Raw genomic sequence first — 13,764 nt, 5'->3', positions numbered from 1 at the left:
TACCAAGGAACAGGCCCAGCAAAATGATAATGAATCAATTGCTAATCATCTACCAAGTGCATCTTCTCTCCAAGTACAGGGTCATGAGCAGCAGGACTATAGCTAACTTCACTTTATACCTAAAGAAGTTCTTTCATTTCTGTCCCACATGCTCAGCTTAGCAGGAAAAAGACCCATCCATCTCAAGAGGAACACCAAGCCCTCACTGGAAATTAATCTCTGCAGATAATGCCAGAAGTTAGTCAATTTAAAACTGACCAGAAACTAGAAGAGAGCTTTTAAGGACAACCAAGCCCTCCTGGATTTCATACATGACCTAGGAGGATACTCTCACTCAAGATAAAAACAAAACCTCCGGCACAAATCTTGACAATGCTAATACAAACTGGATAGAACACATTCCAGTACTATTTCAGTCTTCACTGACACAGACTTGGATGTGGTTTCCATGTTTGCTCAACTTTGTGGAGTAAAGCAAAGCTTCCTGACTTAGGAGTCACTCAGCCCTTCCATATTGGAGGCTTTAGAGCATCCCCCTGTTGTGTCACATACCTTCAGAATGGTAAAAAGCCATTCAGTTACATGATTTATCTTTCATTAAATGCCTTTGAAGTAAAGTTTCAGGGTATAAACAAAGACACAAAGTCCTGGTTTCCATAACCCTTCTAGTCCCAAAACAGGGTGACAGTGTTCAGAGGGATGAGCATATCCTTTTCACATTGAACAGGACCCCAGAGCAAGCAGCATCTTTATTTCCCAGTACTGGCACAGGTTAAACAGCCTACATTTTACTAGACTACAAGCCTGAAGTATGCAATAAAATATAACATAAAAGCAACTCAAACACTAAAAAACACTTTTCCAACATGACCTCTGGGTTGAGTCATCCCACAAGTCAGACCCCAGCTTATTACATTGAATAACAACAGTATGAAGCAAACATTAGATTATGCAATAGTGATATATCATTATATACATCAGATTATCGACCAGAACAACTTGTAAGGAAAACTATTTATTGCTGATGTACGTAGCAGCTAGTCCCTCAGACTTCTTTCTGTTGAAAACTGAATTTAATGCTCTGTTCTGAACACATTTTTCAATGGGGATTTGATTTGAACATTACTTTTTATCCTGCACTATGTAACAGGGCACACCAGCAGTTTTCTGCTCGCAGTGCCAGGTGCTATCTGAAAGGTGGTTCAGATTAATTATGATTTGTTTTGAATGCCACTGTGTCTGGCCTCACCACAAGTCTGGTTGACATTATCAGGAAAGCAACAGTCTGTCCCTGAAGATAAATAGACTGTTTGAGAAAAATTTAGGCAGAGCTGGCAAAGCAAAAACATCTCTGGATAAATGTGTAAGTTTTTCTAGGGAGCCAAGTAAATGACTCTACATCCCATCAAAATCCTCCTGCCTCAGCTCTTCACAGGATTACTGTTGGAGTCCTAACTACTTACAGAACACCTTTCACCTGTAATCTGGTTTAACAACTGCTATCAACCCACATGAACCAAAGAGCGGTTTTTTCAATTTGCAAAATAACCTCCTTTTTTTTTTTTACTGGCACAGAGTCTGGAACATACTGTTTTCACCACATGCAACTGTTCTTTTATTGCTCACAGCCTGGAAAAAAGACACTATCTTGTCAGTCTGACCTATGAACGCAAGCCCCGCATTCAATTATCTCCTGCATTTTCCTCCTTGCTTTAAAAGCTTCAACAGAAAGGGAATTTGCTTCATAATCATTTTACATTAAGTGGAACTCGCATGACTAAAATTAACTATGACTCTACTGTGTCACTGCAGCTATTTGAGGGCACAAAAGCTAAAGTGTTCCTTATCACATATAATTCCTACCAGCCTGCCAACACATCTGGCACTGTGCATAGAGCAAGTATGACGAGATTGCCACACAAAAGAATGGTGAGAAGAGGAAGCACGGTGCTAGTTACAGGGGAGGCAGAACTGCTCTGAACAATGCTGTGTTATGGGAGATGCTAGACTGAATAAAGAACAAGAAAAATAAGACTATTGATTAAATCTGCACCATTTGAAGCTCCTGGCACTCAAACACCCTTTTATGCCGACTTAAATGGTTCTTTATGTGTATTACCAGGCATATGCAAGATTTGGTGAGAATCTAGATAACTGTGGTTATTTAGTACACATATTGCAATGGCCAGATACTGAGTCAGGAGTCCACGAGGCACTGCACAACCATACACAGCTGCTTCTATTCCTTAAAGGCTACCAAAACACAAATGACATGTGAAGGGTTGGAGAGGAAGGATATAGTCAAAGAGCACACTTCTATAGACGCACACACTCAGCTGTAACTCAGTTAATCATGTACCTTTTTTCCTTTGCCCTGAAGCATTTTTCTTCTGCTAATTTTCCTCGTGGCTCTGCTGCTTTTTGCATGCATTCCAAGTGCCATGTGGAATGGTATTTCCTTGAGTTTCTTTACAGCAAATATTATATGAGACAAGTGGCTCTTGATCATTTCTCCTTCCAGTGTTAAAAGGCCTGACATTTTTATCTGATTCCCTCTGTACTCAGTAGCTCCTTTCAGTGACAGGCTAATTTCTAGTTCCTCTCCAATGCTGGGGGTTTTTCAAAGAGATCAGAAAATTTGCCTTTATCTCCATTCTACTGAACATAGTTTGCTTTTCAACGCTGTTTTCAAATCTTTTTTAAGGTATTAATCCACTTCTTTTATCTCACAATGCAGCTGACCAATCCTCTGTCTCAACAGGCACGTGAGAGAAGACGAGAGGCAGCTGGGGATGCTACACAAACCAGCACTTCTGTGGGAACAGGACAAGTGAGCTGTAAGGTTAGCATCAAGAGAACAAAAAACAGACAGGAGTCACTGTGGCTTTCAGACTGGCTCTGTGTGTGTTTTCCCACCTGTGGACATGACTCTCTTAACTGTTGCTTACTGTCTTTCCATAGGGATACACTTCCTTGGTTTGACAAGTGAGCATTAGCAGTAAGACTCAAAGCAAAGCCAGGCTTAGCTCTCTCACTAGCTGCTGTCAGGCACTCCTTTAAAACAACAAAAAAACAAAAGGAAACACTTGCCACATCAACACTTAACACATTGCCTTGTTCAGAGTAGTTTTGTCTATTTTACTAACAAGGCTGGGTGCAAATCTGGCATTTGCAGCAAAGAAAAACAACTGGTAGCTGCAGTACTAAGTCAGAAAGATGAATTAACCTTAAAAAAAGATACCAAAACCCTCAAATCCTGACCTGCAAAAATAAACTCTCATTTCTAGAGAAATTAAATAATGTTTTGGCTGATGTGTAGATGATTCAGCACCATCTTGTGTAATTAAACTTCTGTCAACTAGCCCAAGTCCTTGCCCCTGCAAGAGTCCACAAGGGAAGTGATTAACTGACAGATCAGAGCACTGGCTTTATTAACTAACAATCATGAAATGTAAGGAACAGAGCAACAATCAGGCTAAGTTAACCTATAAATCTAACAAAATAGCTTAAAGCCTGAGCTAAAAGAAAGCTTTAAAGCCAAAAAACCTCCTCCCATCACACAAAGCAAGTAAGACACCAAGAGTTCTGGTAAAAGGAAGCACAGAATGCACACCCACGGGCTGGTACACTACATGAGATGTTCTGAATACATCCTGCACTCTCCTGCTCTCATGGTCTCTTGCAATATTATTTATATCATTTTAAAACTGTTTTCACAGAGTTCTGTTCAAGAGCACTTCACATATTTGGGGGATACTAAGTACACTGTGTTGCTTTCTTAGTAATTTCAAAGTCTTGGCTTTGGAATAGACACTTTTAAAAGACCTGCTTTTAAAGCACTACAGTAATGCTGAATGGGACATTCTTACACCACAAGGATGAGAGGTCCAGCTTTTATTTCCTTACATATTAAAAACAGGACAATAAGTCTATTGTGAGAGATTGAAAAGGATAACATAACATGCATTAATATTTTAGGAACAGATGCTGCTCTTGTTTATACAGTAAGTTAAAGATTAAATACTTCAAACGTTACCATACACTGAACATGTGCAGGAACAGTACTACTGTAATATCCCTTACACCTTGAAGCCCCTAGTATCTTGAAAGCAGTATCTAGTACTAAGTAAAATAATGTTCTGAGTCACAGAATCTCAAGGGTTGGAAGGGACCTGGAAAGCTCATCCAGTGCAACCCCCCTGCCAGAGCAGGAGCACCTAGAGTAGGGCACACAGGAACTCATCCAGCTGGGTTTGATTGTCTCCAGAGAAGGAGACTCCACAGCCCATCTGGGCAGCCCCTGCCAGTGCTCCATCACTCTCACACTGAAGAAGTCCCTCCTGTTTCTTTGGAGCCTCTTCTGTTGCAGCGTTTACCCGTTGCCCCGTGTCCTGTCATTGGCCATCACTGAGCACAGCCTGGCTCCAGCCTCCTCACACCCAGCCTTTATGGATTTGTAAACATTCATGAGGTAATGAATAGCAAGCATTCAGTATTTGAGCTTTGTTGAGCTAAATAGAAAGCAGCTGCTCAAGGTGATCTATTTTTATGCAGCTTTTGTATAGAAAAAGCAGCAAATCCTGGCTTTACCCATACTCAAAGGTGACACTTTGAAGAGCAAGTTTTGGTAAAGTTTTTCAAAATAAAATTCAACACCTTCAGAGCAAACACAAAATTCCCTGATCACAGCAAATCTAGTTTATCAGAAATAATAGTAAATCTGTTTGGATATGATGCATTGTTTCCTTTCTGCTCTTTGCACACATGTCTTGGTAAACTTGTACTTCATGTCAAATTCAGAAACTGCTGTCTAGTGCAAGCTCAGGACAACTTTGTTTAAACTGAGACAATGCTGCACTTCAAAACTCACAGGAAGAACACATTCATGTCAAAATTAACTGGATTTTTAAAAGAGAAAAACAAATCTGTCATTTGTTGACATTTACTTTAAACACTTCTCAGTGATAAATGTTTGGTCCTTATTCCATTAAATGACCAAAATGTGTGACCCATGCTGGGAGAAAAACAACATAAGAAAAAAAACAGAACAACAAATGAGCAAAGTTTCCTGTATTTTAAAATACCAATTGCCTCCAGATTAAATAAAAAGCTTATTGTCCCTTGGGAGAACACAGAAAAAAACCCATTAATTTCCATTACATTTACATTGTTTTCATCTACCAAAACCTTTGACAAAACCAGCCTCTATAGTCACACACTAAAATCGTTTCTTTATGAACATGACAGGTTTTGCTATCACTCATCTCTGGTGGTTTCTTTCCTCCAGAAAACATTTCTGCCAAGACATGTCCTGTGGCCAAGGAGGCCAATGGCATCCTGGGATGCATCAAGAGTGTGGGCAGTGGGTGGAGGGAGGTTCTGCTTCCCCTCTGCTCTGCCCTGGTGAGGCCTCATATGGACTCTTGTGTCCAATCTGGGCTCCCCAGCTCAGGAGGGACAGGGAAGTGCTGGAGAGAGGCCAGTGCAGGGACACCAAGATGATCAGGGGACTGGAGCATCTTCCTTATGAGGAAAGGCTGTGGGACCTGGGGCTGTTTAGTCTGGACTGAGGGGGGAGCTCAGTAGTAGTTACAAATATCTAATGGTGTGTGTCAGGAGGTTCTCTAATTTCACCAGAAGATCCACGGGGGTGGTGAGACAGTTAAAGGTAGAAAAGACACACTCTACCACACACATTCAAAACATCAGACTAATCACTGCTGACAGTTAATAATATCTGTGGGGTAAAATTACAGGTTCAATGAAAAAGAATACTCTTTCTTACTTGGTTGACTAAGGATGCACTTGATTTTTTCTACATCAAATATCTGACACTAATAAAGACAGTAAGTCACTCCCTCATAAGGCTTCTAGCCTATTTTAATGGGATTTTACACTGGTGATCCAAATAGTGACCAATTCTACTCTTGCTGGATTTTATCTTCAGTTGTGCCACATTACTTCATGAGCATCAGTTTTAGAACTGCAGTCCAATTAATAGATCAGGTGTTGATATTTCTACTGTCATCCCCACATGAAAGGACATTCATTACTCCAAAGTGAAACTGGAGAGGAAACTTTAACAAACTTTAACAAAAATGAGAGTTCATAAGTGCTACATCTTGAAATAAAGACTTTGTAGAGCATTGTTGGATCTGGGAAGTGGGTTCCATGCTTCTGCATAATTATCTTTCAGGAATGGAAATGCAGTAACATTAAGATTTTTTAAACTACCACATGTGATTAGACTCTCTGCAAACAGCCAGCAGAGAGCAAACAAAGCCTTTGTATTAATTCACTTCTGAAAATATCCTCAGGTCAATGCCACAGCCAAAGTCAGCTAAAGCTCAACTATAAACAAGAGTTTAGTTTTGCTTTCTGGACACACAACAACAGATGGGAGTCATGGGGAAAACCTGTTGTTTAGTCTCAGCCCCAAGGGCTGGAAGTACACTGTTCTCAGCCCCTTGTATCTTACAACCAATCGAGATTCCTTGGAGCAAGCCGCAGTCACTCAGAATTCCTTCACAGACGATGAAAACAAGCTGACAGAGGCTGCAATTTTTGCCTTTGACTGTGAAGAAAACAAGCCTGAACAACAGACCTATTATTCTTCATCATTTCCTTTATTAATAATTTAACTTCTGGGACACACTGCAGGCTAGTTTGCTTTGCATTCCTGCTGTGCAAGTGGTCCTCTCATCTTCGTGAGGGCAAGGAAAGGTAGATATGAGGGATTACTAATCTGATCCCTAAAGCCTTCATCAATCTCAGAGATTTTTTAATGGATGAGTGTTCTAAAGGTCTGAAGCAAATCAGATCTGAAGACATTAATGGATTGGCTGTTTCTTCAAAATTTACATATACAACAAAGGCATAAAGGCCAACGTCACATTTGTCTGTGCAAATCTGTGCCAAACAATCAAGTCAAAAAGGGCATTCCACAACAAATACCCTCTTACTGTTAGAAACTTTGCTCCTGGCATAGCTGACACAGAGCTGCATGAAATATTAACAGACTCCAACCAGAATACGCTCTGCACATGTTATTACATTGAAATACCAGCACTATCTGCAACCAGATCATTTTTTTGAGAGGAACTCCTCAGATAGTCTTAGCATCCTTTAACTCCCATTGACCCAGAATGAAATACCCTTCAGAAGCAACTCTGTGTCACAACATACATACAGGACAGAACATAAAACCTCTGAGTATCCGCACAAGTGGAAGAATGTCAGGTTCAAAAGCCTTAGAACAACTTTTTCAGAAGCAATTTTGAGTGCATGAGACTTAGAAAACTTCAGAAGTCAGTCTACTCAAAGTATCAAACTTTTAAACCATCTCATTGAAGTGTCACAGTTCTGAAAGCTTTGAATGCACTCTGAAATACTCAGCTTCAGGTTAACTTGAATTAATCCTCGCCACTAACTGTATTCTAACCTGTTCACACCCCACATGCTTTTACCAGTGGCTGGAGAACATGCAGGAGAAATTGAATCACTCCTAAATGAGAGCCCTCTGTTTTTAATGTCAGATAACCAAAAGACAACACTTGGAACTACAAAAGTCACCTCCTATATTCATTCTGCTGCAGCAATTTCCTGAGCTAACTTCTTTGGTATATGAATGTTTAGCTCCTACATCCAGAATAACACTTAATGATCAATAAATATGGGGTTTTAAAGTAAATTTCAAGTAAATTATTGCAGTCTAGGGTTTAAATTACATCTTGTATTTTAAAAAAAATCATTGATGCTTTCAAACTAGTAATTTATCACCTGCTGTTTTCACCTAAAAGCCAGTGTCCCTTAGATTTCACTGTTTGTGATTAAAGTATAGTAAATAATACTATTTCAGTGTTTCCAACCATATAAAACAGAACCTCTTTATAAGGCTAATCTAAAACTGTTAGATTTCACTGCATTTGATTTCCCATGTGCAGGACCTAGAGAACTGTCAGAAAAATCTGACCCTATATAATCTCCTGCAAGCACTCTGTTCTTAATATTAATTTCCTTATAACAAATTTTTACTGTTGCTACAAGAGCTATTTTACATTCATAAGAATCCCACAAGGGGACTGCCATGAGAAGTTACAGGAGAAGACAGACTAGTAGATTTTATTTCCCAGAGAAGGCAACTCATTTTCCTGAACCAATATTTCAGCTGAAGGATAGGAAATCCTGCAGATTGTATGTGATCATTTCAAGGATTTAAAATGTAAAGCTATACTGCTATATGGGGGCATAGCTTTACATTTTAGGAGTCATTTTAATTAGCTGTCATGCCTGGAAAACCAGTAAAAATGAAAATAGAAAAGCTACATCCAACCAAACGATTCATCTTCTCTCCTACCTAACGCTTGCTCTACGATTCAAGGTTAGACCCATGATCAGATCTCTGAAGCCTCCCACTTGAGCCTTGGTTCATTCCACCACCACACTTACTTTGTTTAGGTAGCCTTATAGTTAGATGAACATACCTTCAGAGTTCAGTGTAATAAGTGTGACGTTGTTCCCAATACTTTGGCTTCCTAATTGTCCACTGTTGGAAACCGAGTCACTGGCCTCAGAGCCGCTCTCCCCGTCTTCGTTGTGACTGTCATCATGCCCTGGAACTTTCACCACGATGGTGTTCTGCCTACGTCCAGCAACAGAACTATGGCAAAAAAGATACATCACTTTGTGAAAACACAATCCTTAATCAGGAATAGCATCACAAAGGGATTAAAAGCACTAAGTGACAGAATTAAGTGTATTAACAAAGCCTGCTTGTTTAAACCAGCCTACTCCTGTTCTCTAGCTCAAAGCTATCCAGTAAAATAAACTGGGAGGAAAACAGCAGAAGGAAAAAAGGAATCTGAGATGCACACTTTCCAAATTTGCATCAGTGGAAGAGTCTAGGCCCAGTGGGCAAAACAAAAAATGATTAAATACTTTATAAAAACTTATTATTTAATACTATTTTCTACCCAGAATGTTGAGTTTAACTTGTAATTTGCTTTAGATAACACAAATTCTAGCAAGCCTTCCTGGGCTGCTGTATATTCCCTTCTTCTAATTCCTGGTATATTCCCAAGTGAGCATGCATCTGTGTAAAACACACATAACCACGGGCACTCTTTCTTCCCACTGTCAGCTAGCACTGAAGCAATTCCAGGTACTCCAAGATGTTCTCTCCCACCAAGAGCAAAGCGTTGCCCTGTACCTTTACTGCTGATCCAAGGTTGCCCCAGGCAGGATTATCAGCCTGATCAAATATTCAAGCAGCAGGTCAATGTTTTCCCCCTGCCATTACCTACAACGTTCCTCATTTTGCGCTTCAAATTGCTGAAGAGATTGATGCTGATCTGTGAAAGGAGGGAAGGAAGAGGAAGCATTCCCATAACTGCTACTAACTTGCTAAGGATATTTTCCAGAGAATCTGCTGCTCTGCTCAGAGGCTCCTCCTGCCCAACCATCTTGGCTACAATCGAATTCTGCCGGTCGTTGTTCAGTATTACTGTGGTCTGAGGGACAACGCTACAAGACAAAAATCAGAGAGGAAAAAAAAGGAATGTAAATGAGTAAATCTTATAAATAATACATTAACACATTCTTATGGTTTAAATAGTCTACTTAGAGAGTGCCTCTAAGCCTTGCTCTTTGTCCCAGCATCACGGTTATGCATCAAATGCTGAAGCCGGCAATCCATCGAGTTTGACATCCGAACCATTTCAAGCACTCAGATTTTTTTCCGAGGACTGATGGCTTCAATGGAATTATATAAAAGTCCATGACCCCTGGCAAAGCCATAAAGAATTCATCAACTGAAGATACAGAAGAGGATGTCTGTAAATCACAGCTCTGAAGAGTCACCAAATTCTTGGTTTGAAAAGTCTGAGAATGAGCATTTTCAGAGATGCTACAGGTAACTTACATGACAATGCCTCGTTTTTTGTAGGATAATTCCCAGGGGGGAAAGAAAATTAAAACTATTTATAGTCAAATTGGACAATGAGCTTAGTCAAAAAGCATGTCTTGTCTTCCAAGCCATGGGGCTTGTGGGGGGCAGAGAACCTAGAGTGGTACTAGGGGCATCAAAGCATAGAGAGACAGACTGCAACTTCAGAGAACATGACTACACTATTTCTTGTGTGCATTTCACATCCAACAAAAAAAATCAAGAACAAACAACAGAAAAGCATTTAATGAAACCAAAAAACCCCTCCTGTCACCTAGGATGACAATGTAGAAAGAAATAACTCGAGAACTGTTGCACAGAAAAATTCATCAAGTCTGCACTATAATACTAAAGTACAAAGAAAGTAAATAATGCTCTCTAGCCTGCAGCTTATTTCATGGTCAGATATTAATACAATTCCCACATCACTACTCAATATTCAAAGGCACAGTTTTGATATTTAAGACTGTTTCTGCTGTGCTCATGGTAAAATTAGGGAGAGAAAACATTCATGTTTTAGTGACAGAAACAACTTTCTTTCTCTTTGCTTCCCACAGTAAATAGTCCACTATTGTTTTTAATGGTCCAACATCTCAAACATGACTGATGGTCATTTATTTTTCCTAACTGTTTTCCTTGGCTAATTGTTGAAACACAAATTAAACAAATCTGATGACAGCAACTCTCTGTTTATTTCAGTTTTAACAGTGTCTGCTTGCTTGGATATTCATGTGTCTACAAAAGGCTAAGCGCTACAATAGTGATCGCTAGGACCTAAAGAAAAGATAAGAAACTGTCTAAGATCTAACAATAAATAGATCTCAACTTTGGCACAGATAATGTGGTTGACCAGTGGTTTTGCAGATACAAAAAGCCCCAGGGCCTAATGCCCCGGCTCCCTCTTACAGTTATTGCATCTGTTCTTAGCAACAAATGGGATTGCTCATGGGCCACCAGTGCTCTGTTGGATTGCAAACCTGGAGAAGCTCTGGAAGATGTTTGTCTAATCATAGACAGGAACAGACTGTACTACAGCTTTTCATGTGTAAGTCAAGTTCAAACGGTATTAAGCAATAAACGGGGTGTTTCTTTGGGTTTTTTTTTAGTTGCTATCTAAAGCACATGGGTTTCTGATGCTTTCACAGTCAGCCTTCAAAATTTTATCAAGGGAGGGGGAAAAGTACATTTATTATGTCTTTTAAAAGGTCACATGTCTATTTTCTGCACCTTTTCTAAAACCCCCCACCAAAGAGTGGATAAAACAGTGACACATGGCAATGCTGGCAGCCCCCCCAGTCTAGCTGCAAAGGGTGTTCTCCTTCCATCTCCCACATTGTCCAAATAGCTGCATTTGAAGTTTTTAGAGGCCAGTTGAAAACGTTCAAGAATTTTACACTTTCCTTTTAGACACTGCTCTTATCAGCATCTTTCTTGCAATCGCTTCTGAATGCCTGTTTAAAATGTCACTTACCAAAGCTTATTTTTAATGAACACTCTGAATAATTAATTTCAGCTGTAGAGATAAATGCAATAAAATTACATTTATAAAGTCCTTCGAATTTTGCTCATATTAAGTTTATATTTGAAAAAGAATCTTAGCACTAAAAATTGGCATAAAATAAGGAAGGAGTGGAGGGGGGCATCCTTTTTGTTCCTTTTGAGTAATATTCCTTTTTAAGGGAGACAATCTAGAGCATGAGCTGGATTGAGCATATACCAAATTTAAGCAAATTTAGGATAAGGAAATATTTTTCCACAACCCATCAGCAGATTTATCCCTTCTCTGGAGACATTCAGAACCCACTTGAGTTCCTGTGTGACCTACTCTAGGTGGTCCTCCTCTGACAGGGGGGTTTGGACTGGATGATCTTTCAAGGTCCCTTGAGATTCTGTGTTGCAGTGCATCAATGTATGTTCAATCTTGCTTACTTCAAATGCATAAACACTTCTTTCAAATTTATCCTTAAACAAACATGAAAATGCTGGCTCCACTCTAAGAATTAACTTTTGAGTTAGCAGAGTGGATTACCAACAGGAAAAATTCACCTTTGCAGTTGTTTTGTGAGGGGCCACTAACTAAACATACCATTTTACTGACACACGTTTTCCTGGCTATGCAGCACAAAGGCAAAAAACAGACACCACACACATGCACAAAACCTCTGTAACAAGACATAAATTCCACCAAGTTGCTCATCATTTGGAAATGAACTTTTATCAAGTTGTAGGGACTCAAGGCTTAAAGCAGTTTGGAGACAAAAGAGCCACACAGAAAGCACAGTGGTGGAACGTGGCTAAAATACACATTTTAGAATTGTTCAATACAGCACAACAAATGTACAACCACCAATTAACCTTTCTGTGTGCTGAACCTGCCTGAGTAGGAACCTACACCTAGTTTGAAAACAACTTCATAATATTTTTTTGTCTATTACCAAAAGTTATTAGTGTTGGATGAAGGATTATTTCTGTGTTCTGTATCTATTAAGACTCTAGCAAAACTCAGTTCTTTTTAGTCTTAAAAGAAGGAAATCCTTATGTTTAATGCTTAACTCTAAGAATGCTGCCTTCAAAAGCAGCCTGCATGAGAAGGGTGAGGTAACCTTTCCATTGAAAACATGACAGACCAAGAAACCACAATTCTGGTCCATGTTCTACACGGAACAAGAACAGCTGCAGAATTTGCTGACAAATTCTGACAACAAGGCATCACGAGGCAGAAATTTTTCAGAGCTGATGCTGTGAAACTTGAGCAGTTACTTATCTGGAAGAAAAAGAAAATAACAATTGAGATGAATACAAAAAGGCTTCAATATGCTTGAAAAAGGAGAGTTTCACGGGGTTGTATTGGACTCCAGTTTGTATATGGGAGAAACAGATATCTGCGAGATTCCCTGCAGATAGGGGAATGTGCTTCCTATTAACTTCCCTGTGCAATGGTATAATCTGGGCTTTGATTGATTTATTTAAAGAGACAACAATAAGAAATCTGCTGAATAGAAATGAAATTTAACAAGGAATTCAACGTAAAGTCAAAATACTGGGCCACTCTGACAAAATCCATCTGAGGAAATCATTAAATCTTCTTACAGCCTGGAGACTCCTCGTACTGGGAGACTCTGATTTCTTTTCTTCAGTACGAGACATACAAACTGAAAAGAATCAACTTTAATCATTACTTATATCCTAAAATAAAGAAAAATCACAAAAAAAGGAGGAAAGCTGCTCATATTCACTCAGGTTCCAAGTGAAGCAATTCTTTCTATGAGTGCTGCCAGTACTAATGGAGAAGATGGAAAGAAAATATTAAGAGGGGTCAGGGGGAGTGCTTCAGGAACCCTGCGCTGCTGCATAGGCTTCGGGACTTTCCATTTCTCTTCACATATTCCTTTCCCCATAAGCATTATAACTTGGAGAGACTGGTTCTGCAATTTGCCTATTCTTGGACACAGTGAAAAACTGAAAATGCAACCGACAGGTACTACATTTGGGTTAAACTTTTAAGTGCAATTTACCAAATAATCTGTTCAATTACAGGTGAAAATATTGCTAAAAAATAAACATCCCAGCTAAGGATTTTCAGGTGTGCAACTTCAGCCTCTGCCATAATATTTTGTTTAAATACAGAAGGACATTCTATATTTTGCATATGAAAATTGCTGCCAATGGTAATTCTCAGTATGGAAAACGTGTGAGTCATAGATATGATCATTAGTCTTAACTGTTGGTTTTTCATTGCCAATAACCTGTCAACCACATAGAATGCAGCCAATGACATAAATGGAATTCTGGAAGTACCAGGACCATTATCCCCTCCTCTT

General features: G+C 39.4%; 1 protein-coding gene across 3 annotated transcripts in view; it reads right to left on the bottom strand.

Moving 5' to 3' along the window:
• The window catches only part of BANP (BTG3 associated nuclear protein), a 137,537-nt gene that overhangs the window by 97,748 nt on the left and 26,025 nt on the right, over positions 1 to 13,764 (bottom strand). For all 3 annotated transcript variants that reach the window (XM_062007136.1, XM_062007134.1, XM_062007135.1), the window contains exons 5-6: positions 9,400 to 9,522; positions 8,484 to 8,659 (exon numbers count right to left, since the gene is read on the bottom strand). In XM_062007136.1, the coding sequence (XP_061863120.1) occupies positions 8,484 to 8,659; positions 9,400 to 9,522 (299 nt within the window). The remainder of the gene's footprint in view (positions 1 to 8,483; positions 8,660 to 9,399; positions 9,523 to 13,764) is intronic.

The sequence above is a fragment of the Colius striatus genome, chromosome 14 (genome assembly GCF_028858725.1).
Source record: "Colius striatus isolate bColStr4 chromosome 14, bColStr4.1.hap1, whole genome shotgun sequence".
NCBI classification, from domain to species: Eukaryota; Metazoa; Chordata; class Aves; order Coliiformes; family Coliidae; genus Colius; species Colius striatus.
This window is presented reverse-complemented; position numbering and strand designations above follow the sequence as displayed.